Source organism: Eubalaena glacialis, chromosome 18 (genome assembly GCF_028564815.1).
Source record: "Eubalaena glacialis isolate mEubGla1 chromosome 18, mEubGla1.1.hap2.+ XY, whole genome shotgun sequence".
Classification (NCBI taxonomy): domain Eukaryota; kingdom Metazoa; phylum Chordata; class Mammalia; order Artiodactyla; family Balaenidae; genus Eubalaena; species Eubalaena glacialis.
The window spans coordinates 57681728-57705826 of NC_083733.1; the positions used below are offsets into that span (position 1 = coordinate 57681728).

The window sequence follows — 24099 nt, forward strand, 5'->3', positions numbered from 1 at the left end:
GGAGGGAAGGCCTTGACATGTCCTACCCGAGGTCCCCGGGCCCTGAAACCCTGAGGCTCTGGTCCGGTTGCCCTCTTCCTTGCCTGTTACAGGAACAACTGCGATGAGGCGGTCAGAGTAATTTTGAGGAAGCTAGATTGTTTTATCCACCTACATATGTGTCCTAGAGACCGCAGGACTAGTAGCAGGTGGTTTCTTGGCAGGGTGATGCTGGCATTTGCGTCAGGCTTATGAAGGGGCAGCCCCAAGCTCGCCGAGGAGAGGGGCGGATCGGCGAGGGATTGTTAGCCAAGATGGCGGTGGCGGCTGCCGCGGCGAGGGTTTGGGGGTCAAGTCGAGGCTTGGGCCGGGTTGGCCTCCTGCTCCTGCGGCGGCCAGGGGCTCGTGGGCTGGCTAGATCAGTGAGTACCTGGGACACCAGGGAGTCTTCTCCAAGGAGGTATAGGGATGTTTATGCTGTCTTCAAAGTGGGGGGTTCCCTGTAGGGAGTGGAAAAAGGGCTGTTACAGAAGGGACAAGGGCTGGGAGAACCACTTGGAGAGCACACCCAAGGGAAGAACTTCCAGTTCCTTAGGAGGAGAAAAGCCAGGCAGCTCCTTTGTAACCCTGAGGGAGAGAGACAACTTGGAGAGAGCGAGGGAGTTTCTTATTAGTTGCCGCCGTTCCCCAGGGGAGGCCACTTGGAGGACACGGATCGGGGGCGGGGGGGGAAGGTGTGACCTTTCCTCTCAGGGGTTGGAGAAAACTGCCTTTGTAAGGGACAGACTTTCTTCTCGGTAAAGACTCCCCCCCCCCGCCCCCCTTCAAGGAGGAGAAAAGAGAGATCAGGTTTCCCATCAGGGGCTTTTATGGTGCCCTTTACTCCAACTCTGATTTTAAAATGAATTGCGTAAAAAAGTCGTTTGATCCTGTGCCCCTTGATAGAATGCCTTGTCGGTTTTGGTGACTGTACAGAGAAGATGGTCAATAAATATTTGTTGAATTAATGAGTGAGGGGGATCGGGGGCGGGGGGAGAGAGGTCCAGACAGAGCACTTAGCCCACATTTCTTAGAAACACTTGAGAAATGCCTTGTTTCTTGTCAAAAGTGTTAGGTTGATGCTGCTAATTGCTAGCTCACACAGCAGAAATCTAGTTAGGAGCCGTTATTTAGGAGAGAGGCTGGGGCTGAGAAAAGCTGTGAACTAAGATTTCGCATATAAGAGAGTCATGGTTAAGAAGATGGGCTCAGGAGCTAGACTATGTGGCGCCATGTCCCTAATCTGCCACTTTCCAGCTCTGTAGCTCTGGGCAAGGGACTGCTCCTCTCTGGACCTAATTTCCCCCTCTGTAAAATGCTAACAATGGCCACATCATAGGGTTGTGTAAATTAAATGTGTAAAGTGCTAAGAACAGGACCTGGTGCAATCGGAATGTCGGCCGCTGTTGAAAGTGAGGGTGGAGGGAAGGGACAGAAACTGGCCTCGGAGATGGGGGAGAAGAAAGGAGGTGACCTTGGGAGGGTCTGGATTGGTGAGGGCCTTGGCGGGAAATCTATCAAGATCTTGTGGGGTTGGGCCTGACCATCTGATGCCCAAACCATTGGGAAGGGAAGATGGAATCTGGGAAGAAGCTCTAGCTAGGGAGAGAAACGGGGGCAAGAAGATGGGCTGGGAGTGAGGTATGGGGACATCTAGGAAGGGAGTTGAAGCAGGTAATTTCCGAAGGGCTGCTGGAACAAGATGGAGGTGGGAGAGTCCCTGCCTTTGGGCTGTTCTCGGTCAGTTTTTTTGTTTTTGTTTTTTGGAGCAGTCAGATTCCCCGCAGCTGAGCTCCCTAGAGCCCATTGGTTGGGCCTGCGCGGTGGGGGTGGGCTGTACTGGGGCAGGAGTAGGGAAGGGTCATTCATGACTGATTAAATCTGCTTCCTTCCTGGCTCAGTCACCTTGTTGCCCTTCCCGCTTACTTCTCCTCCTTTTTTTTTTGGCGGGTTGGATTGGGGGGAGCAGGAGGTCTTTCAGAGTGCCTACGTTTTGCTTATATATTTTTAGAGTCCCTGTTTTTTCTTCTCCACTTTTAAGTATTTCACTTGTTTTTTTCTTAAGATTTAAAAAGGATTTTTTTTTTTTTTTTTTAGGGGAGGGAGGGAGTAGTAGCATTTAGTCAAAGATTTTGAGCCTGATCTGGTCAATAGAACTTTTTGTAATGATAGGAGTGTTCTATATCTATGTTGTCCAGTACAGTAGCCACTAGCCACACGTGGCTACTGAGCACCTGAAATGTGGCTTAGCGTGACAGAGGAACTGAAGTTCTCATTTAATTTTTTAAATAAATTTATTTATTTATTTATGGCTGCGTTGCGCTTTTCCTAATTGCGTTGAGCGGGGGCTACTCTTTATGCGGTGCACGGGCTTCTCATTGCGGTGGCTTCTCTTGTTGCGGAGCACGGGCTCTAGGCGCGCGGGCTTCAGTAGTTGTGGCACGCGGGCTCTAGAGCGCAGGCTCAGTAGTTGTGGCGCACGGGCTTAGTTGCTCCGCGGCATGTGGGATCTTCCCGGACCAGGGCTCGAACCCGTGTCCCCTGCATTGGCAGGCGGATTCTTAACCACTGCGCCACCAGGCAAGTCCTTGGCTAGTGTCTTAATGAAGCACTTTATCATTTATAGTGCCAACTGACACCGTTATTGTATTTAATACTGCCATACTGCAAGGTATGTACTGGTAGTTTTCTTCTATTACAGGGGAGGAGACTGAAGCTCAGAGAGGTGAGGTCTGAACTTGGAGCTCCGGACTCCAAAGCCCAGTCTCTTTCCACAGTACCAGGCTGCCAGGAGGAGAAGGGGTAGGGCTTCAGTTCAGGTCTTGCAACATCCTGCTTAGTCCAGACTTGGTGTGTATCATCAGCCTCTGCCTGGGACTGGTGGGAAGAGGGGGTGGGAAGAGCCGACCTCAGCCCCCATCATGCCCTCCCTTCACTGCCCTTCAGCCCCGCTGGCCATTTTCCCCTTTCCTTGGATGAGCTCCTCCCACCCGGAGGCCTTTGTAGGGATATGGTCCTTCAGGTGTCAGGCTGAGAGTTCACTTCCTCAGAGAAGCTTTCCTGACCCCGTGACCGGTCTCAATGTGTAAAACAGGGGCAATAGCAGTACCTCCCTCAGAGAGATACGGTGAGGGTTAAAGGAAACAGTTCTTAGGAAGCACTTACACATATACCCATGTGCTCGGTAAGGGCTCAAGAAATGGGGGCTGCTGTTTTCCTCCAGGAACAGTGAATCTGCTGTGGCCTTGACTGATGCAGGGAAAGGATGCTTCCCCTCTTCAGTGGCTGGGGGAGCTTAGTGCTGCTAAAGCCCCCGGGTCCCCGAGGCCAGAGAAAGCCTGATCCATCTCCACACTTCCCTGGCCTCCCCACCCGGATCCCCCTGGAAGGGGAGGCCGCTGATGAGGCCACTGACATTCCTGAGCTGGAAGTAAAGCCAAGGTCAGCTTTGCACTGTTTGAGGCAGAGCGCCTGAGACTCCAGAGAGAGAGCAGGCTTGGCTGGCCTCAGCTGTCCTAGCTTCAGAGGACTCGGTTAACTGGCACCATCCACACAGCCTTCCCTGGCTGGACCCCGCTCTTCTCTCCAGCTTCCCTGTAGTGGGCAGGCTGCCTGGCTTCATATGCTGACGTCACTGCTCATGATCTCCCTGGGTCATGGACAAGTCACCTAACCCCTCTGAGCCTCAGGGCCACCTGTGTGGTACGGAGGTGTGGTCATGGCGCCTGCTTCACCTGGGTGCCGTGCAGGTTCAGTGAGACACAGGCATCATACAGCAGGTGCCTGGTGTGGCGCCGAGGCACGTAGTTAACTGCCGTGGTTAACGGGCTACAGCCAGGTGGTCTCCAGGGTGCCGGGATCTCTCCTCTTGCCTCAGAGCCTTTGTCCTTCCCAAGGACTGATGTGTTCTCCCCCCAGCCTTTGCCTGGCTCACCCCTGCTCGTCCCTCAGGCCTCGGCTTCGCTCCCCCTTCTCCAGGAAGCTGCATGTGATGCAGCTAGTGAAAGGCTTCCTCCTCGAGCTACGGCAGGTGCTTTATACCCGCCTCACCACCAGCCAGTGAAATAGAAATTCTTATTTCCACGAGGGGACGTGGGTTCAGGGAGACAGTCTCCTACCCAAGGTGACGTGGCTGGAAAGGGACAGAGCCAGGATTCAAACACAGGCCGCTTGGCTCTCCAGCCCTCATCCTACCCTGCCTGTGTGGTAACTAACCTCTCCGCGATCCTGCCTCCTCTGACATCGCCTCTCCCTGACTGTAACTTGTGTGTTCAGTGTCTGTCATCCGTCTCTCCCCGTTGTCCCCAGCCCTCAGTTCAGGCCCTGACTTGGAGCAAATATTCAATGATTACTTGTTTGACCACTACGGTCGTCAAGTACACTTGTTAGCTAGTCATATTTATCGAGTGTTTGTTACGTGTCAGGCACTGGGCTGAGCACTGTACACACAGGGGCTCCTTAAATCCTCAGGACCGGGCTTCCCTGGTGGCGCAGTGGTTGAGAGTCCACCTGCCAATGCAGGGGACATGGGTTCGAGCCCTGGTCCGGGAAGATCCCACATGCCGCGGAGCAGCTAAGCCCGTGCGCCACAACTACTGAGCCTGCACTCTAGAGCCCACGAGGCACAACTACTGAGCCCTCATGCCACAACTACTGAAGCCTGCGCGCCTAGAGCCCGTGCTCCGCAGCAAGAGAAGCCACCGCAATGAGAAGCCTGCGCACAGCAACGAAATAAATAAATAAATAAATAAATGCAGCCAAAAATAAATAAATAAATATTAAAAAAAACAAACACTGTTAAAAAAAAAAAAAATCCTCAGGACCATCTGTGAGATAGATGCTCACACCGCCCTCGGTTTACACATGAGGAAACTGAGGCTCCGGGAGCTGTAATTACACTCCCGAAGGCAGCAGTCAGCTCCGAGTCCCTGCCCTTAACTGTGGCCCCGTAGGGAGTGGCTCGAGGAGGGGCCACCCCAGTACCTGTGGGGCAGACCTTCGCCTTCCAGAACAGGCCTCTGTGTCCTATGTGGTAGGAGAGAGCGTGGCTTCAAGGCTTTGTGTAAATCTGTGCAGCTTCTGCCATTGTAGGTCACTGCCACCAGGACAAACCCACTCCCCCACCAAAAAGAAGGAAAAATGGGTGGAGACGCATACTTCCTCTGCAAGCATTTTAGCACCCACTCCCATTATGGAGCATTTCCTCAGGGCCAGGCACTGTGCCGAGCCCTTTGGTAGCTCAAGGAATCAACACAGTAACCGTGGGGTAGGTACCACCTTCATCTCTACAGGCCCAGGAAGAGGGGGCACAGCCAAAGCCCAACTCCAGGGTACAGGGGGCATCAAGGTACCCTGACCGTAGCTCTGCAGCCTCTGGCGGCAGACAGTCCTGCCCTGACACCAGGGTTTGTTCGGAGCCCCGTGACCCTGTCCTCCTGGCCCCTGGCCTCCCGTCCTAGAGCCCCTCCCCAGATGGCGTCTCCCCTGTGTCTCAGTCTCTCTCTGGAGTGTCCGCTGGGGCCTCGGTCTGAAATTACAATACAGTCTTGAGATGCAGTCAGCCCTTCTCCCCAACTCCTCTTTTCCCCATCTTCCCAGGGTGCCAGTCAATTTCCTTTTTCCCATTTCCTGACCCTAGATTTTGGTTTTTTTCCTCTTTTACCAATTTTTGAGCATGTAACGTGTCCTGTGCCTTAGGAACTTTTTGTAGCAGCCCTCTGCAGCCTTTTCGCAGATAAGGAAATTCAGAGACACGGTGTTTTGCAGAGGGCTGTGCAGTGAGCTGAGAAATTGGAACCCAGGTCAGTCTGATTCTAAGCCAGTGAACTTAACCGCTCATTCATCCGTTCGGTCAGTAATTGCCTGTTGAAGTGTGTGCTCTGTAAACCGATGTGGACATGCTCCTTGCCTCCCTGGAGCTTGTGATGTGTGTGGGAGATACACATGAGAGGAATGGATCCTCTAGGTGAATGGAAGGGTCCGGCCGCGTGAGCTCTCCGAAGGCGGAAGCACGGTCTGCGAGAGTTGGGCCGCTGCCGTGCTGTTGTCAGGCCTGGACCTGCCCTGCCGTTGGGAGTATAATTTCTTTCATATCCTCACAATCACAAATGCAGATAAACGCACACGTGTTCACATTCCCCTGCTGGAACCTGGGACGGCCTCTTTGCCGCAATTAAAGGAGTGAGGGCGAGGAACACATTTGAGCACCCATGTGTGGGATCCAGCTCATGACAAGCCCAGACATTCTTCTTCAGCGCCTATTGGAAGTGAAGCCACAGTTACTGAGCCGAGAGGAACCTGGCGGCCGGTGGAAAGTAAAGATGCAGACGTGTGCAAAGTGGGCCAGCAGTGGCAGCCGGGGTTGGGGGCCTGGGTTTAGGGGTCTGGATGTCAGCCCTGCCCAGGTTTGAAGCCCAGTCCTGACTTATTTGTTTTAGCCCTGGGGCCTGGTGCAGGGAGGTTATATTACCTCCCTGAACCTGGATTTCCTCGTCTGAAGGGCAACAGTACATACTCTCTGCCTCACGGATGTGCTCTGAGGACTCAGTGAGGGTTCTGCATGCGGACCTCAGCCTGGTACCTGGCAAAGGCTTAATATAGGGGCGCTGTTGCAATGCTGAGACTAGTTCAAGGCATTCTAGCTCCAGTGCCGAGAAATGGAATTGGTTCCCTTCCTGGTGCACATGTAGGCTTCTCCCAGGCTTTCCCCAACAGGCCTCCTCTCAGCCGGGGTGGGGGGGGGGGTGTGATGCTTCCCACGGGACTCCTTCCCAGTTCCACAAGGGACGTGCCATTGCTCACTTTTTGCCTTTTGCGTGTCCTGTTACCCCAGCTTCAAATGCTCTTTCCCTGACTCCTAGATATCCTTCAGGTCCCAGCTCTCATATCACTTCCTCAGGGGAACCTTACCCTCTTTCCACTCTGCTCTCGCCCCATGGCTTCTCCTGGGAGAATACGCATCACCCTTATCCACTGGGTGTTACTTGTTGGGGCTCTATCTTCCTTGCGGGGCGGCAGGGACAGGTGTCTTGCCTCCCTTAGGTGCCCAGAACCCAGCACAGGCCGTGGAACGAAGCAGGTGCTCAAATATTTGTTGAATGAATCAGTCTGGGCTCCTGAACTGGAGTGGAGAGGGTGGTAAAGTGTGTGGAGCAGTTTGCGAGGTGATGGGGAAAGAGGCCTTCAGTACAGAGAAGAGAGCAAGAGATGTGGTGGTAGAAACGATAATCAGCATCTTTTTGAGCCTTTACTGTACGTACAAGTACTCTGCTCGCCATTTTATACACGTGATTTTGTTTGAGCCGCACAATGTTTCCATGAGGTGTTCTCCATTTTACAGGTTGAGAAAGGGGAGACTTGAAGAGGGGAAGTCCCATCCCATGGTCACTCAGCAAGGGATTTGAACTTGGCAGGCTGACTCTTAAGGGCTCACAGACATAAGCTCTAAGCTGGGTGGCCTCCTTGTGGGTAGAGGGGTCAATAAAGAGCCCTTCTGGCTGACTGGAGGTCGCTGTGCAGGGGTGTGTGTGTGTCTGTGGTAGCCGTGGGAGACGGAGAGGACGGGGTAGCGGCGGTCAGCCCTGGAGAGGCCTTGAAATGCCAGGGTGAGGACTTTGGGCCTCTGATAATAATAACTACTGGTTCTTGAGCTGCCTGCCACTTTATTAGATTATTTAACCTTTACAGCAACCCTGTGTGATAGATATTATGATTTTTTCACCCCAATTTTACAGCTGAGGAGCTGAGACACAAAGCAGTTGTAGGAACTTGCCCAAAGTGTGACACATTGGGAAGGTGGCGGAGCCGGGATTCAGACCCTGTGCATCAGGCCCCAGAGTCCACCGCGGCTGTGGTGGCTTAATCACCGGGCCGTGCTGCCTGCCGCTGCGGGGTTGAGCCTGCAGAACCTCTGCTGCTCCTGACATGGGTGTCTCCTCCCCCCTCTCCCCCGCCTTCTCTCCCCAGCATCCCCAGAGGCAGCAGCAGCACTTCTCGTCCCTGGATGACAAGCCCCAGTTCCCAGGGGCCTCAGCGGAGTTTATAGACAGGCTAGAGTTCATCCAGCCCAATGTCATCTCTGGGATCCCCATCTACCGCGTCATGGACCGGCAGGGCCAGATCATCAACCCCAGCGAGGATCCCCACGTGAGAGGCCGCTTCCCCCCGACCCCGTGCCTCCATGCCCAGGCCCCTTGCCCGTCTCCTGCCCTCTGGTCCCACCTGGCCCACATCTGTCTGTGCCTCCATCTGCAGCTGCCCCAGGAGAAGGTGCTCAAGTTCTACAAGACCATGACGCTGCTTAACACCATGGACCGCATCCTCTATGAGTCCCAGAGACAGGTGCGCGGGGACGGGCTGGGGAGAGGGGCATGGGATTGCCTGAGGCCCCCTACCTGTGTTTGGGCCAAAAGACAGCTCCCAAGGAGGAGGGAGTGGAATGGAGATCCTTGTCTTGAGGTCCTTAGAGTTCTTGGGGTTCTGCTGGGGCTCTGGAGGAAGAGGGTGGGAGGGTCCTGCCCGAGGGCAGAAGGGTGGACCAGATCACGGAAAGCCTACTGTACGCCGGGCTGGGGGCTTAGCTGTGCTGGGAGAGGGCAGGCAGGAGAAGACTGGACTCCCCTTCCTCTCAGGCACTTACAGTCCTGAGAAACAGGGTGGCTCTCGGTGCTTCCGGGAGTGCCCGTGTCCAGTGTGCTGCGGTGCGACGCTCAGCGGTGTTAGCGTCAGCCGACAGAGACCCGGTCAAAGCAGTGTCAGCAAAGAGGGAATTGGTTGACTCGACTAACTGCAAGTCCGGAAGGCCCTGTTTCAGGCACAGCTGGACCCAGGGGGCTCAGAACATGTTTTCAGACCTGTTTCTCTCTCTGAGTGTCTTTTCTACTCTCCTTTGCCTTGGCTTCCTTCATTCTCAAGCTGTGGTGGTCTCTGGAAGCTCCAGATTCACAGAGAGGTGGCAGAGAAAGGGTTCCGGGTACGGGCTCTGGAGCGAGACTGCAGTTAGGGTCCACATTCTGTCACTCTCTAGCTTTGTGGCCCTGGGAAAGTTGCTTAGCCTTTCAGTGCTTCAGTTTTCTCGTCTCTAGCTACTTTATGGGGTTGCTGTGAGGATTGATGGTGGCCTACGTAATGGCCTTAGGAACAGTGAAACTGGCATTTGTCATGGATACCAGTCTTGCAATTATTATCCTTTCTGTTTAGCAGTGGAAAGAGAATGTCTGGTCCCTAATGTTCCAGCAAAAGGCCCGGAGCTGATGCTTATTGGCCAGGCTTTGGTCACAGACCCCTCCTTGAGCCAGCCCATGTGATTGACCGGCCAAGCCGGGGCCACGTGCCCATCCCCAGGAACCGAGGGAGCAGAGGCCTGGAGTCCGCCCCTCCCAGGCTGCGGAGACAGAGCAGGAGCCTGGGATTCCTGTTAGAAAAGCGGGAAGAACGCTGGGCAGGCTCGTCCTCAGGAGTGGGGATGGGCTTGGGAATCTGCACTTGTATCAGGCCCCCAGGTGACCCCACTGTGACCCCACTGTGGACTGAAAGCACGAGGCCCACGGAGGACAGTTCGGAGCAGATCAGGCGAGCAGCCAGCTCCCTGGTTGTCTTGCTCACAGGAGCACTGTGTGTGGGTTCTCCGCCCAGCCCAGAAGCTTCCCTTGGCTCCTCCCGTCCACGGCATTAACCCCTGCCCTTCCTGTCCAGCCTGCCTCCCATTCACTGTGGCCTCGGCCGTCTGCTCCCCTCTGCGTGGCCTCAGTGCCAGACCACCCCTCCCACCCTCTCTCACATGCCTGGGCTCCTTCCTGACCCCTGGGTTGGCTGTGCAGACGGGGGCTTTGGAACCTGACGGACGTGGGCCCAGTCACAGATGTGACTTCAGGCAGGTGATTTTTCTTGTCTTTGCCTCGGTTTCTTTAGTGTATTAAAACATAGAAATAACAAGAGAACCCACCCCGCCTCACCCCACCGGGTGGGGGTGGGAATTCTGTGAGACCCGGCATGTCAAGCCCCTTGCCCATTGGCTGACACAGGGAACCCTCAGTAAGATCAGCTCAGCCATCAGGTTTCAGCCTTCCTTAGCTAGGGTTATCCCAGCAGCCCCCCATCCCAACAGAAATAAAAGCAGTAGTTTAAACAGATTAATAGGTTTTTTGTCTTGCATGAAAGAAATGTGAAAATAGGTGGTCGGGGCTGGTATGGTGGCACCACAATGTCATTGGATACCCAGCACTGGCTTCTAGCCTCCAGGGCCCCTCATAAACCAAATGGCTGCTGGAGCCGCCTCCATCATGTCTCGTTCCAGGCAGGAGGTAGAAGGAGGGTGGAAGGTCAAACATGGCACCGCCCAGCTATCTCCCCACACCCACATTTATAGAACTTTCCAGGCAGTCCCACCAAATAACATCACACGTTTCAATCGGTCACTCCCAGCTGCAAGGGAGACTGAGAAAGTAGTCTTTTAGTCCGGGCAGGTGCTGTCTGTGGTGGAATGAGATCTGTTAGCAAAGAGGAAGAGGGATCTGATACCGGGTAGGCAACCAGGGACCTCTGCCACTAGCCCAGGTCCTGTCTCCTCAGGGGGCCCCCCTCTCAGGCTCCTCCCCACACCAACCTCGACAGCCCTGCCAGGCCCTCAGCACCCAGCATCCGCCCCACTCATCGCTTTTAATTGGCTCCCCACTTGGAAGAAGGTGTTGTTCATCTGGTTCCCCCACTGCGACAGGAGGCCCCTGCGGCACACATGAGGCCTGGGCACAGGGCGTCCTGCGGCTGCTGACCCGGTTGGCTCCATTTTTACCTTACATCCAGTCCTGCTTACCTCCACCTCTGTGCCAGGGCTCCCGGATCTCCAGCCAGACTTTACCTCTTAGCCCCGGATCTACTTGGCTTCTCACCCTGGGTGTCCCTCACCAAATTCAGCCCGTCCAGACTTGACCTCAGCACCTTCCTCCTGGACCTGCTCCTCTTCCGCCCTTAGGCCATTTCTCAGTGACGGTACCGCCGTCCACCCATTTGCCCAAACTGGAGACCTACTGGTATTCCCTGTCCCCTCCCACCCCCTCACTATCACTTTCCCCTCTCATTCACTCTGCCCTTAGGTATTTAGTTAGAAATCCATTCTGCTGCTTAGCACCACCATCAGGAACCCAGACTTCCTCCCTTTCTGCTTCACCGTCGTGGGCGACTTGGCTTCCGCCCTGTGCTTGTGGCCTCACGTTCACAAGATGGCTGCCACAGGTCCAGGCTTCATGGCTGTGTGCAAACCTGGAGGGAAGGGGTGGCAGCAGCTGCAGTGATCTCTTTTATCAAGAAAGCAAAAGCAGATTTCCACTTAATTCTCTGGCTGGAACTTGTGTCCTGTGGTCACTTCTGACTGTAAGGGAGGCTGGGAACATATTTTTCCAGGCTCTGGGATTAGGGGGCTCAGGAGAAGGGAGTTGCCCTGGGCACCGGTGCAGCGAACCAACAGGGGCTGCCGCTCCCTGCACCACTCACTCTGCTTCTCAAGCCTCTCGGCCATCCTCTCCCTGCCGCCTGCCACCACCAGGCCAGGCCGCGCCCCCTCCCACCTGGCGCTTGGCACTCATTCCTGTCTCCTCCATCCATTCCCACGTGGTAGCCTGGGAGACATTTTGAAAACATCTCTCCCCTGAGAACTGTTGGCGGGTTACCATCGTCCTCAGGGTAAAGTCCGGTTACGTCATTCCCTGCGCTACCTGGGCCCTGCCTCTCTCTCCCTCCTCGTCGTTCTCCACCCCTCCCACTTTATGTCCCAGCCCTTCTGACCTCATGGCCTTTCTTGTTCTCTCTGCCTGGAAACCTCCACCCTCCCTACCTTTGCTCGGCGTAGGCATTGCTCCTCGATGCCCCTCCACAGTGGGGCGGGTACCTCTTCAGCCCCCATCACGCAGCCCCATCACCCTGGCTCTAACCAACCTGGCGGTTCCTCTGTGAAGGCAGGAACGCCAGCATGGCCTGACCCAGAGCCGGCCTTCAGGAAGCATCTGTTGAATCACAGAGTAATCAGAAGTTGGTCAGTGTTTGGATGTTTCTCTGTCATTGCCCAGTCTAACTGAACCCGGCCCTCTGGGCCCTCCTCCACCCCCAGGGCCGGATATCCTTCTACATGACCAACTATGGTGAGGAGGGGACGCACGTGGGGAGTGCAGCAGCCCTGGACAACACGGACCTGGTGTTTGGCCAGTACCGGGAGGCAGGTACGTCTGCCCATGGCCCGGCCCTGTGGCGCAGGTGCCAGGGACCTGGGTCTGTGGTCCCCATCGAGACAGGTCAGGCCCAGTCCCTCCTGCTGTGAAGGCGAGGCCCACGTTAGTTACCAGTGTGCTCTTCTGGGAGCGGCACCTTGCCAGGGAGGCCTAAGGGTGCTTCCCCTCCGCGGAGGCCGGGCAGTATTGTAGTTAAGAGCCTGTGCTCCTGACCATTCCATGCCCTGCTGGTGACCAGTTGTTCGATTTGGGGGAGAGTCACTTCCGTTCTCCGAGCCTCAGTTTTCTCATCTTTGAGATAGAGATTAGGATGGGATGGCAACCCCTTGCGCTGCGGGGCTGCCGGGAGCCTGCAGTGAGGTCAGGCCGAGCTGGCCTCTTCCCAGGTGCCGTATCCTTCACGCAGCCGAAGCAGATGGGCGGGCGTGTTCCAGCCTGGGAGCGGCTAACTTCTGAGTGAACGAGGGAGAGGATGGAAGGAGCAACGACTAGGCATGAAGAAAACGGATGAGTGTTAAGGAGAGACTGGGGGCGCAGGAGTGAGCCCGGGGGGCTGAGGGTGGGGTTCCAGAGCAGTTGTTGGCATGGGGCCCAGCAGGGGAGCCAGATCTGACCCCTCCTCTCAGGTGCTGCACCATCTTGGGCAGGTTGCTTAACTGCTCCTTGCCTCAGTTTCCTCATCTGCAGTGGGAGACGGTGAACCCTCCCCAGACGGTTGTTGAGGGGTTTCACAGGGCAGGTGACACAAAGCCCTCAGCACAGGGCCTGGCGTGGGGTAAGCACTCGGAGTCGGAGGCGATGTCGTGACCAAGGCCTCTCACCCGGGGGCAGCTCTTCAGTGGGCAGGTGTGGCCTGGCCAGGCAGGCTGCCCGGAGCGCTCCCTGGACCAGCACAGCCTTCCAGTCTGCTCTCGGACTATCTACTGTCTCAGCTGCACCAGACCCCCCCATCCCACATGCTCCAGGGGAACAGACGCCCTGCGGTACTGTCCGTGGTTCCGCATCATTAGATTTGCCTGGGCACTGGGCCGCAAGCCAGGCCCCTGCCACGTTTGCTAAGTGCTTCCCACTGTTTCTGCTGAGGGGATCTCTCTGGGTAGGGCTCCAAGCAGGGCCTGGAGCGAGGGTCCTGGAGTTACGGGCAGCCACTGGGCTCTGCACACGGGGGCTGTTTGGGCCCCGGCCGCCTCTGCAGGAGTGAGCCGTCCTGCACCAAGGGTCATGGAAGGCCCTGCATCCAGGCAGCTGCCGAGGGCGCCTGTGCGGGGCAAGGAGGAAAGGCAGGCCCCGCTTGTCCCAGTCCTGACTGGGCAGCTACTTCCCCGTGTGACTCTGTCTCCTGTGAAGTGGGGAGAACAAGGGCACTGAAAACCGTAGCGCTCACTGAGCTGTCCTCAGTGCTGGAAACCCTGGAGCCTGTGTCGGTCCCCCTCGCAGCAGAGTGGAGGCCCCTGCCCACCTCCCACTGGAGCGGCTGCAAGGAACACCCGCCAGCCCCACCAGCTGTGCGAGCCAGCTGGTGCGAAGCTTGGGTCACAGAGGTGCGACCTTGTGGCGCCTTTGATGACGAGGTGGGCGTCCACCGGGGTTTTGTTTGAAGAAGGGATTTTACTGCCATGAGCAGGTTTGAATATTTCCTCTAGTCCACAGGTCGTGAGCACGGCCCGTACTTTTATTTGGTTCATATGATAATTTTGTTTTTAAGTAGATGAATTAGTGGAAACGCTTAAAAATCAGGTAGCTTCCCCTCCTCTCCCCTAGTGCCCCCCCCCCCAGAAAAAGCAAGCTGGATTGCTCCTTTTGAAAAACTGGACCATCTGGCCTCCCTGGGCAGAGGTTAGTTGGTTTGAACAGCAGCCTCCGTCTTGAGGCAGGCCTGTGCTTTCTGCTCTGCCCGCCTGCTTCCTGCACCCGCCTGGTCCCTATAAGCATCCGAACGCACCTTCCCTGCTGTAGTACAGTCAGCGGAACAGGTCCCGGGCAGGAAGGGCCTGGCCCAGGGGCCCTCACAGGGTTGGCCTGTCCCGCACATCACCCGCCACGGTAACCCTGCCTTCTCCTGCACCAGGTGTGCTCATGTACCGGAACTACCCCCTGGAACTGTTCATGGCCCAGTGCTACGGCAACGTGAGCGACCTGGGCAAGGGGCGCCAGATGCCCGTCCACTATGGCTGCAGGGAGCGCCATTTCGTCACCATCTCCTCTCCACTGGCCACGCAGATCCCTCAGGGTGAGGATGTACGCCCTGGGCCCCGCACACACAGTCTGACATCGTTACCCTGCTCGGGCCCTAGCCTCCTCCATCCCTTCCGGGGGCTTCCTGGTGGCGTCACGGTCCTAGCGCTGGTCTGGGCTCTAGACTTACAAGACCCCTCTTGTCTGGGACCCTCGTAGGAGGGCTCTAGTGGCGTCTCTGCCCCATTCAGCAGGCTTGAGCAGGCACAGTCACGCTCTCAGTTGCCCACGCTTGTGCCCCCCCTGTGTCCATTCACCGGCACAGCCAGCTGCGTGGGACTGAGCGTGTGCCAGCTTCCTTACTAAAAGTCACCCGGCAGGTAGCAAGGAGAGTAGGCACTCAAATCGTGGACCATGTGGCTCCAGAGCCTGGGTTCTCCACCCCGGCCCGGCCCTGCCTCTGTCCTGAGTGACTCCCCTAAAGCTTACTCCGCAAGCCCACGATGCTTAGCGCAGTCGGTGTGGCTTCTGTTAAAGGTGACTGCTTGTGAAGCAGACCCGCCAGGGGCAGGGCTACGGCCACACAGTGCAAAAACAGGGATGTGGACAACCCCCGCCTCCCGCCCTGTGGAGCCTGCACTTGGTCGAGGGTCAGTCTGCTCCAGGGCAGACACATGAGCTGATGTGTACAGGGCTTAGCAGAGTGCCTGGCATGTCAGAGGGCCCTGGGCACGTTCGCCCGGTGTGTTCTAACAGGAGCGGTTTGTGTCTGAGGTGGGAGGCGGACAGGGCAGCTTTCTGGGAGGAGGCAGCATTTTCACTGATTTCCATTTCATAGGCTTTCCATAAGGTGGGGCCTGGCCCTCATCTTCCATTTGGGTGACCAGTTAAGTCACTCAGTTGGCCAGTGTACGGAGTCCGTGCTGTGTGCTGTGTGCTGGGTGCCATTCTAGGTGCATTGAACAGAGGCAGCAAACACCTCAGCCTTCCTGGTGCTGCCACTTGTGGGAGAGACGGACAGTAAACAGGATGAAGTAACACACCCTGAGTAACACCCCTGAGTATGTCAGGGGTGATAAGGCCCGCAGGGAAAAATAAAGCTGAGAGGGAGCGGTTCTTGACGGGGGAAGGTGGGGACAGGTGTCCCCAGGTGACAGTACAGACCAGAAGGAGGTGAGAGAGGGAGCCACTCGGGATCTGGAGGCGGGTGCCTGCTCGATGATGTGTCGGAGGTGCCAGGAGGAGCCAGTGGGGCAGGTGTGGAGGGAGGGGTGCGCACAGGTGGGGTCTCAGGCTGTCGCCTTTTGAAGACACTTTGACCCAGAGTGGACCCGAGCTGGGGGAGGGGGAGGAGTCGCTGCAGAACCACCTGCCGGCTCGGCTGCTGCCCCGAGGGTAACAGGCTGGGTGGGAGGAGCAGGGGGCTGGGGAGGAGGCTGCTGGGGCCAGAGGTGGGGCCGGGACAGCCAGGGAGGGGTTAAGGAGTGGGGAGAAGCGGTCAGATTCTGGTTCCGTTTTGAAGGTCCAGCGGGCATAGGGGCGTGGCAGAAAGTCAGGGGTCAAAGATGCTGAAGTTTGTGGCCTGGGCAGTTGGAAGGATGGAGCTGCCGTCAGCCGAGGGGAGGAGACTGTGGGCGGGGCAGCTCCTGGGGGAGCGGGAGGGGCGGCTCAGGTGTTTTCTTTCCCCTCAGAGCCTGGCAACAGCTAGCCTGAGGGCCGGAGCCCCGGTTGGGGTGCGAGGGTGTGGATGCGGGGAGGGTATGAGTGCAGGGAGACCGTGTCTCTGCGCCTGCAGCGGTGGGGGCAGCCTACGCGGCCAAGCGGGCCAACGCCAACAGGGTCGTCATCTGTTACTTCGGAGAGGGCGCGGCCAGTGAGGGGGACGCCCACGCCGGCTTCAACTTCGCCGCCACCCTCGAGTGCCCCGTCATCTTCTTCTGCCGGAACAACGGCTACGCCATCTCCACGCCCACCTCCGAGCAGTACCGCGGGGATGGCATCGGTACGGGCCCTGGTGGCTGCTCCCCGCCCTGCCTGCGCCCTCTCCTTCCTCCCCTCTCTCCCCACTCCCTGCTCCTGTCTCACCTGAGCCCTGGGGCCTGACCTGCCTCCCTGTCCCTACAGCGGCTCGAGGCCCAGGATACGGCATCCTGTCCATCCGCGTGGACGGCAATGATGTGTTTGCTGTGTACAACGCCACCAAGGAGGCCCGGCGGCGGGCCGTGGCGGAGAACCAGCCCTTCCTCATTGAGGCCATGACCTACAGGTGCCTGCCGCCCCCCGTTGGCCCCCAGCCTCGACCGCTGCTGCCCTCAGCACCTCCCCCACATTGATCACCGTCCCCGCGGCACGACCCCACTGCCCTGTACCGTGTAGCCCCTTCCGGCCTTTATTCCATCTCCCCCCTTCTCCCCTAGTCCACCACTTCCTTCCTGACCTTCACCTGAGGGCCGCCAGCCTGACCCTGGGTCCCCCTCCCGCTGGTAGGATCGGGCACCACAGCACCAGTGACGACAGCTCGGCGTACCGCTCAGTGGATGAGGTCAATTACTGGGACAAGCAGGACCACCCCATCTCCCGGCTGAGGCACTACCTGCAGAGCTGTGGCTGGTGGGGCGACGAGCAGGAGAAGGCCTGGAGGAAGCAGTCCCGCAAGAAGGTGAGGAAGGGCCGCCCTCTGTTGGAAACCACCCCAGGGGTCGTGTTCCGGGATGGTGTGTCACAGAGAACCCTGGAAGGATGGGGAGGCTGGGGCTTGGGGGCCATTGAACTGGCAGTCTCGGGGGTAACCCTGGTGACGTCTCTAATGTCATGATGCCAGGACACGTGCACCTCAGCCGTGTTCTGCCCTCAGCTCCTTTGCCTCTGGAGAGGGATACTGAGGTACCCTCAGAGTCTGTGCACTGCCCTCCTCGGCCCTGGTCATCAGACACCAGAAGCACTGCGGCCCAGTGGGCAGGGCAGACCCTGGTGTCGGGCAGCATGTGCTTCCTGGCTCTGCCCCTGACCACGTCATCGTGGGCACGTCCCTCGTCTTCTCTGTGCCTCAGTTTCCTCACCTCTGAGCTGCCTGCTTCTTAGGGCTGCTGAGAGGCTGAATCAATTCCATACTCTTAGTATAGTGCCTGGTTCTGCTAAGGATGGAGATGCTGGGATTTGGGACATTAGTTGTCACCACTATTTTTTTTTCTTTTTTTTTTTTTTTAATTTGTTAAATTTATTTAGTTTTGGCTGCGCTGGGTCTTCGTTGCTGCGTGCGGTCTTTCTCTAGTTGCAGTGAGCGGGGGCTACTCTTAGTTGTGGTGTGTGGGCTTCTCATTGCGGTGGCTTCTTTGTCGCGGAGCACGGGCTCTAGGCGCGCGGGCTTCAGTAGTTGTGGCGCGCAGGCTCAGTAGTTGTGGCGCACGGGCTTTGTCGCTCCGCGGCACGTGGGATCTTCCCGGACCAGGGTTCGAACCTGTGTCCCCCGCATTGGCAGGCGGATTCTTAACCACTGCGCCACCAGGGAAGCCCGTCACCACTATTACGATGATTATTTCCATTGTCCACGTGGGAACTTGAGGCTCAGGGCGCTTAACCCCTCACCAGGATCCCACAGGTAGGAAGCAGGTTCCTGGGTGAGAGGTCTGCTGCCTGCCCACTGCCGCTTGTCCCCCAGGTGATGGAGGCCTTTGAGCAGGCCGAGCGGAAGCTGAAGCCCAGCCCCAACCTGCTCTTCTCAGATGTGTATCAGGAGATGCCTACCCAGCTCCGCAAGCAGCAGGAGTCTTTGGCCCGTCACCTCCAGACCTATGGGGAACACTACCCCCTGGATCACTTCGAGAAGTGAGGCTACTTGCCCCGTCCCCACCTTCCTCAGCTCTGCCTCTGAGGGGCAGAGGCGACGGGCAGGATGCTACCCCTCCCCCTGACAGCTCCCTCCAACGTACTCGGGCCAGGGCAGTACTTGGGGCGGCTCCTGCTCCTCCGGGCTGTTACATTGGTGGGGCCTTGGTCAGCCCCTTCTTCGCCTTTAGTTACAGGGTCTTCTCCCAGGGGCTGGGCAAGGGCACCTCCAGGACTGGAAGCCCCTCAGGCCTGGGGGTGGACGTGGCAGGTCAGCCTGCGGAACTTACTCAGAGTTGAGAGGTGGTCAGCAGGGAGTGAATAAACTATGTCTCTGCATGTGGCTCCATGCTACCTCTGGTTTCTGTTTCCTGGAGTTTGGGATGTGGGAGGAGAGGCCAGCATGAGTGGTTTGGGACCACCCCTGCTTCTCCAGTTGAGATAAATAAGGCCAAGGCTGTTGAGCTATCTTCTTCTTCCAGAAACTTCTGCAAGCTGGAAGGTCAGCTTCAGCAAACAGGATGGGGGTGGGGTCCTCCGGAGATGGCCTCTTGTCTCCCATAGAACGGGTCAAAGCTGGTGTCCAGCAAGGTGACCAGGAGGCCATCGGAGCCGGCCTTGCCCAGTAAGGGTGGGGAGAGTGTCTGGTGTGAAGGTCAGGGTGCAGCTGAGCTTTGCTCTGTAAACTACCTCAAGGCCCCGTAGACAGAGACGACGACTCCAGGCCTCAGAGTGGGCAGTGCATATTTTTCAAAAACTGAAAGACGGAAACAGTCTGTTGCCTCTTGGGGAGGCCCAGGGAGGGCTCAGGCAGCCTCCATTCCAGGACCCCCTTCCTCGCACCGAGGCCTAGAAAGAGAGGCTGAGCAAGGGGCTGGCACCAAGGCCCAGGCCAGGTCTGCCCTCCCCGCCCCTCCCCACCTCCGAGTCTCAGCACTGGAGCTGAGGGTCCCGCAGCTGCTTCCAGAGCCGGATGCTGTCCTGGGGGCTGAGGGGCCGTACCAGCAGCAGGTCACGGAGAGCACAGGGGTCAGCAGTGCGGTCTGCCGGCCAGGCCGTGAGGAAGCCTTTGTGGGTCCTGGGGGCCAGGCCCAGGGCTTGGAAGCACAGGCCGGTGTAGACATCGTCGAAGGGGAAGGGGGCCACGCGGGCCGCCGCCCGCAGCAGCCAGGGTGCCAAGCGGCCCGCGATGACGTAGCCGCCCCCACTTGCGTAGGCTGGGTAGCCGCCTTCAAAGAAGGACCCAGGCACGTAGAAGGGTCCCCCAGGCTTCCGGAGGGGCTTGGCCTGGGTGAAGACCTCACCCAGGTAGAGGCCACGGGCCACGCTGGGCGGCAGGGCCCGCAGGTGGTCCAGAAGGGCGGGGGTGTGCACGAAGGCGTCATCCTGGGCTTGCAGGATGAAGCTCACGCCGGGGCAGTGGCGGCCCAGCCAGGCTAGCAGCAGTAGGCCCTTGAGCGTCTGGTTGAACGGGGCGTCCAGGAAGTCCCAGAGCAGCAGGTCGCCGGAGCGGCGGCTCTCCCAGGCCACCAGGGGGCCTAGGTCAGGCCTCCCCGCGCCCGCTGGGGACCCCAGCAGGAAGAGCAGCCAGACCCCGGGAGCCGGCCGGCCCCACGTCTCCCTCACGGCCTGTCGTTCCGCAAAGCGCCCTGGTTCCGACTTGACGGCCAACAGCAGGTAGGGGACGTCGGGACCCTCGCAGCTGGCCACCTGGCCGCCGCCGCCCCTGGGCAGCCACCGTGGGAAGCTCCGGCAGGCTGCCGACAGCAGGAAGTGGCGGAGGTCCTCGGGGTAGGAGGCGAAGTCGGGGATCTCAGCCGCAGCGGCAGCTCCCCAAGCGCGGCAGTCCCCCGCCTCGGTGCTGTCCCCACCGGGCAGGGTCCCCAGCCGCCACTGCTGCTGGTTCCAGTAAGCTGAGGGCAGAGGGTCAGTCTGGCCCAGACGGGCCGAGAGGTTAGCCGGCAGGGTGGGCTCGGGGCTGGCTGGCGTGGGGCCTGGTGGGGTGCCGCGGGGTCCCGGGTAGGCCTTACCCAGCCGGGGCTCGGACGTCCACTCGATGTACACTTTGAGGCCCAGGAGTGTGAGCAGTGCTGACAGGCAGAGAAGGCACTTGGGGCAGCGCATGACCCGGCCCAGGAAAGGGCAGCTGTGGGAGCTGCGAAAGAGCCACAGGGGCCTTTTGGGGTGCAGGGACGGGCCCCCGGTCCCTGCCAAGCCCTCTAAGGCTTCTGGTAGTCTCAGATCCTACACCAGCCCTCCACCAACGACCCTGACTCTCCTCTCTTCCGGGACCTGCGAATCCCTGTTCCACTCGCATTCCAGCACCCTGTTCTTCCCACTCAGCCCAGCTCCTTCTACTTTCGTAGAAACCCGGGAGGCTACCTATCCCCCATCCCCACCCCAGAGACCAGGGACTCCGCCATTCCAACCTCCCTCTCCCCGCAGTTCATCCCCCTCACCAGGAGTCAGGATCACCGGGGTCACCTCTCGCCCGACAGTCCCCACCCCAGGCACGGCTCCCTCCCCTTTACCTCTGGGTCCGGCTCTGGCCAGCTCCAGCGCCCGGGGCCTTGGGCCGGCCCTCCCCGCCGCCTCCCTCTGCCCTCGTCCGGCAGCGCTGGTGTCTCCAGCACTGTTGTTCTCCAGCCCAGCCCAGCCCAGCCCAGCCGGTCTGCGGGAGGCTGGGAGGGCCCCAGGGGCCGGGAGGGACCGGGGCGGGGCTGAGGGAGGGGGAGGGGGGGAGGAGGGCTGGAGGCAGACCTGAGGGATGGGGCTCTGGCGTGTTGGGGCTGGTTTTCTGGTGAGACAGCGGGAAAGGTGCAGGGGTGGCTGCAGAGACCGGGAGCTGGCGGGCCGGGGAGGGGAGAACCCGGGGCCTGGGAGAGAGTCCGGGGGAGGGTGAGGCCGAGGGCCACCGGAGCCGGGGCTGGGAAGTGTCAGAATGGCCCAAGGGCAGGCAGAGTCCTAAAGTGGCCAGGCCGGAGGCCAGGGGCAGGGCCTGGCCGGGGGAGGAGGCGGAGGGGTGACTGTGCTGAGAGGGCACGGGTGACCTTGCCAGAGGTGGGGGGGTGTGGCCCGGAGTCAGGGGTCAGGGTGGGGATGGGGAAGGGGGCTGGTGAGGAGGAGGGGATACAGGCCGAGACAGACATTACAGAGAATGAAGAGACAGCCAGGGAGACCCCAGGGGCAGGCAGGGAGGAGAGACAGGCGGCAGAGATTCAGGAAGGCCGAGAGGAGAGAGCTGCAAGAAGAGAGAGAGAGGACGGGAAGGTGGAGACAGCTGGCGAGAGATAAGGGAAGCCCTTGTTGGGGAGGGTGGAGAGATGTGCAGGGGCAGGTGGAGGGACGACGGGGCGGGAGCAGAGAGCAGGGAGTCTGCCAGCCGAGCCAGAGCCAGGCAGAGGCAGCCAGACCCAGAGGGCAGCCGGGGAGCAGCCGGGGAGGAGCGGATGGAAGGGGTGGGGGGAGGGGGAGCCAAGCCAGAGGGCAGTGAAGGGTGGGGGCACCAGGAGCCCTGGAGCCGAGCTGACCCCCGTGCCTCCTCCGTCCCTCCCTGGTCCCACACTCCGGCCCTGGGCCTGCCACGCCCTGAGGCCCTGGCTCTGCCTACAGCGGCATGGTGACTCCAGGGACACTCCCATCCGGCCCCCCGGGACCAGAGAGGGTGTCTGCCTGTGTTTCCGTCGCAGCCCTCCGGGGGCGTCTGCTGTTTGGGCTGCATCGGCTGTCTGGGGTGGCAGGCAGGTGGGGCCGCCTCATCCCAGACCTCCTGGAGCCTGGGCTGGGACGCAGGGCCCCCCAGTGAGCCCGGCCCGACCCCCTTCACCGCCCCCCCCCGGGTTGGGAACTGTCCACATCACCTCAGGAACCCTGTCTTTTGGACAGGGCAGCAGCAGTTGATTATCTGTCTAGCTGATTCCCTCTCCCCAGGATTGAATAATGGAGCCCATGGGACCAGATGGAGGAAGAGGGTACGGAGAAGGTGGGGAATACTGATGGAATAAAAGCCGGAGTGGGCTGGCTGGGGCAGGGCCCTGAGCAACCTTGGAAGGGGTCTCCAAGCCCTCTTCCCCCCAGGCCGGGGTGGGGCGGTCCAGGCCTCCCGACTCTTGGCTCATCTAGCTTCTCCCAGGGCGCGGAGGTTCCTCCACCGGGGGCCGAGCCGACAGTTTCGGCTGCAGTGTGCATCAGCCTGCAAATCCTCCAGTCAGGAGAGAGAAACTGCTCAGCAGCCGGAAGAGGTAAAGTCGAATGTCGAGAATGACTAAAGAGGTGCCCTCTTGTGGAACGTGGTTGGGTGGGTGTGCGGGTTGAAAGCGGTGGACCCCATCTTCCTGTCTCCCCCAGCCTTTGAATCTCCCTCTCCAGATTATGCCAGGGCGGTTCTGGCTTCTCGCCTTAGTAACCGTAGGTCACTGTTGAGTCCAGATGCCAGTCAGCCAACTAAGAAAGCTGTCAGGACCTCCCCAGCTGCACTAGCTAACTTGTTATACCCAGAATCTCTAGTAAGTGCCCTATCGGTGAACTTGGCCCCATGCAGTGTGAGATCCACTCTCACTGGCCTAACACCCTGAGAACCCACTCCTCTGCGGGTTCCCCAGGGTTGACTCTACATCTGTTTGCAAGTCTTGCCCTTCAGTGTAAGAGCTGTTCCCTTCTGGGTCATAGTGAGCACCTGTCCTCTGGAGCGTGCTGAGACTTGACCCTTGGCATTTGTGGGTCTAGTGGCAGCAGGGAATGCTTGTGATAAGTCTTGAGAAAAGCAGGTCCGCCTTTCAAGGCATCTGCCCCAGGGGAGGTCCTCACAGGGTTTTCGAGAGCAGGATCGCTGGTGGTCTCCTCACACCGGTAAGGGAGGCCCCCAGTGACTTGGGAGTTCGAGATCATCTGTTTCCTTTGGGTCCAACCAGATGACCCGATTCCAGATTTCTGGATCCCACTGTTTACCAGTCAGTGCCCTCACTTTCGTATGAGAAACTTGTCAAGACTGGGAATTCAACTGTCATAACTCAGCAACTCGAAAACCTAAATGTTGTGTTGTATTTTCAGCAGTATCTACAAGTAAGAACTACGGGGGGCGGTGGGGGACTGTCATGGGAGCGTTCCAATTCTGAAGGGGTGACTTGAGCTGGGCACTCCAGGCAATCTGCCTAGCCCTATCTTTAGAACTGTCATTACTGCCACAGCATCAAGTGCAGCAGCCATAGGGCCTCCCAGGGCACAAGGCTTCAGTTGGCACCTCATCACGACCCCAGGCGATAGCCTTTTCGTGCTGCGGTTGCATGCATTGGATTTTTGGTTTTTTTTAATTTTTATTTTATACTGGGAGTATAGTTGATTAACAATGTTGTTAGTTTCAGGTGTATAGCAAAGTGATTCATATACATATATCTATTCTTTTCAAATTCTTTTCCCATTTAGGTTATTACACAACATGGAGCAGAGTTCCCTGTGTTATACATTAGGTCCTTGTTGGTTATCTATTTTATTTTTTATTTTTTAAATGTTTTTGGCTGCACTACGCAGCTTGTGGGGTCTTAGTTCCCCAACCAGGGATTGAACCTGCGCCCTCAGCAGTGGAAGCGCGGAGTCCTAACCACTGGAGCACCAGGGAATTCCCTATCTTGATATTTTAAATATAGCAGTGTGTACATGTCAATCCCAAACTCCCAATCCATCCCTCCCCTCCACCCTTCCCCCCTGGTAACCTTAAGCTTGGTTCTCTAAGTCTGTGAGTCTGTTTCTGTTTTGTAAGTTCATTTGTATCATTTTTTTTTTTTAGATTCTGTATATAAGTGATATCGTATGATGTTTTTCTCTGTCTGATTTAATTCACTTAGTATGATAATCTCCAGGTCCATCC

General features: G+C 58.2%; 3 protein-coding genes across 5 annotated transcripts in view; 1 reads left to right on the forward strand and 2 right to left on the reverse strand.

The window, feature by feature from the left end:
* The window catches only part of ACTMAP (actin maturation protease), a 345587-nt gene that overhangs the window by 318205 nt on the left and 3283 nt on the right, over positions 1 to 24099 (reverse strand). The gene's annotated exons all lie outside the window — the stretch shown is intronic.
* BCKDHA (branched chain keto acid dehydrogenase E1 subunit alpha) lies at positions 274 to 18590 on the forward strand. 2 transcript variants are annotated; one of them, XM_061172994.1, is made up of 9 exons: positions 274 to 401; positions 7984 to 8163; positions 8272 to 8358; positions 12119 to 12227; positions 14305 to 14466; positions 16207 to 16413; positions 16536 to 16677; positions 16899 to 17070; positions 18070 to 18590. In XM_061172994.1, exons 1-9 carry the CDS (start codon positions 294 to 296, stop codon positions 18238 to 18240), a joined length of 1338 nt encoding a protein of 445 aa, XP_061028977.1. In that variant the 5' UTR covers positions 274 to 293; the 3' UTR covers positions 18241 to 18590. The 2 variants fall into 2 exon arrangements, with proteins under 2 accessions (XP_061028977.1, XP_061028978.1); XM_061172995.1 differs by lacking the exon at positions 18070 to 18590 and adding an exon at positions 17890 to 18031.
* Positions 17646 to 21055, reverse strand: B3GNT8 (UDP-GlcNAc:betaGal beta-1,3-N-acetylglucosaminyltransferase 8). 2 transcript variants are annotated; one of them, XM_061172996.1, is made up of 2 exons: positions 20768 to 21055; positions 17646 to 20391 (listed from the first exon to the last, which is right to left on the reverse strand). In XM_061172996.1, the coding sequence occupies exon 2, from the start codon at positions 20358 to 20360 to the stop codon at positions 19167 to 19169; it is 1194 nt and encodes a 397-aa protein (XP_061028979.1). In that variant the 5' UTR covers positions 20361 to 20391; positions 20768 to 21055; the 3' UTR covers positions 17646 to 19166. The 2 variants fall into 2 exon arrangements, with proteins under 2 accessions (XP_061028979.1, XP_061028980.1); XM_061172997.1 differs by lacking the exon at positions 20768 to 21055 and adding an exon at positions 20696 to 20750.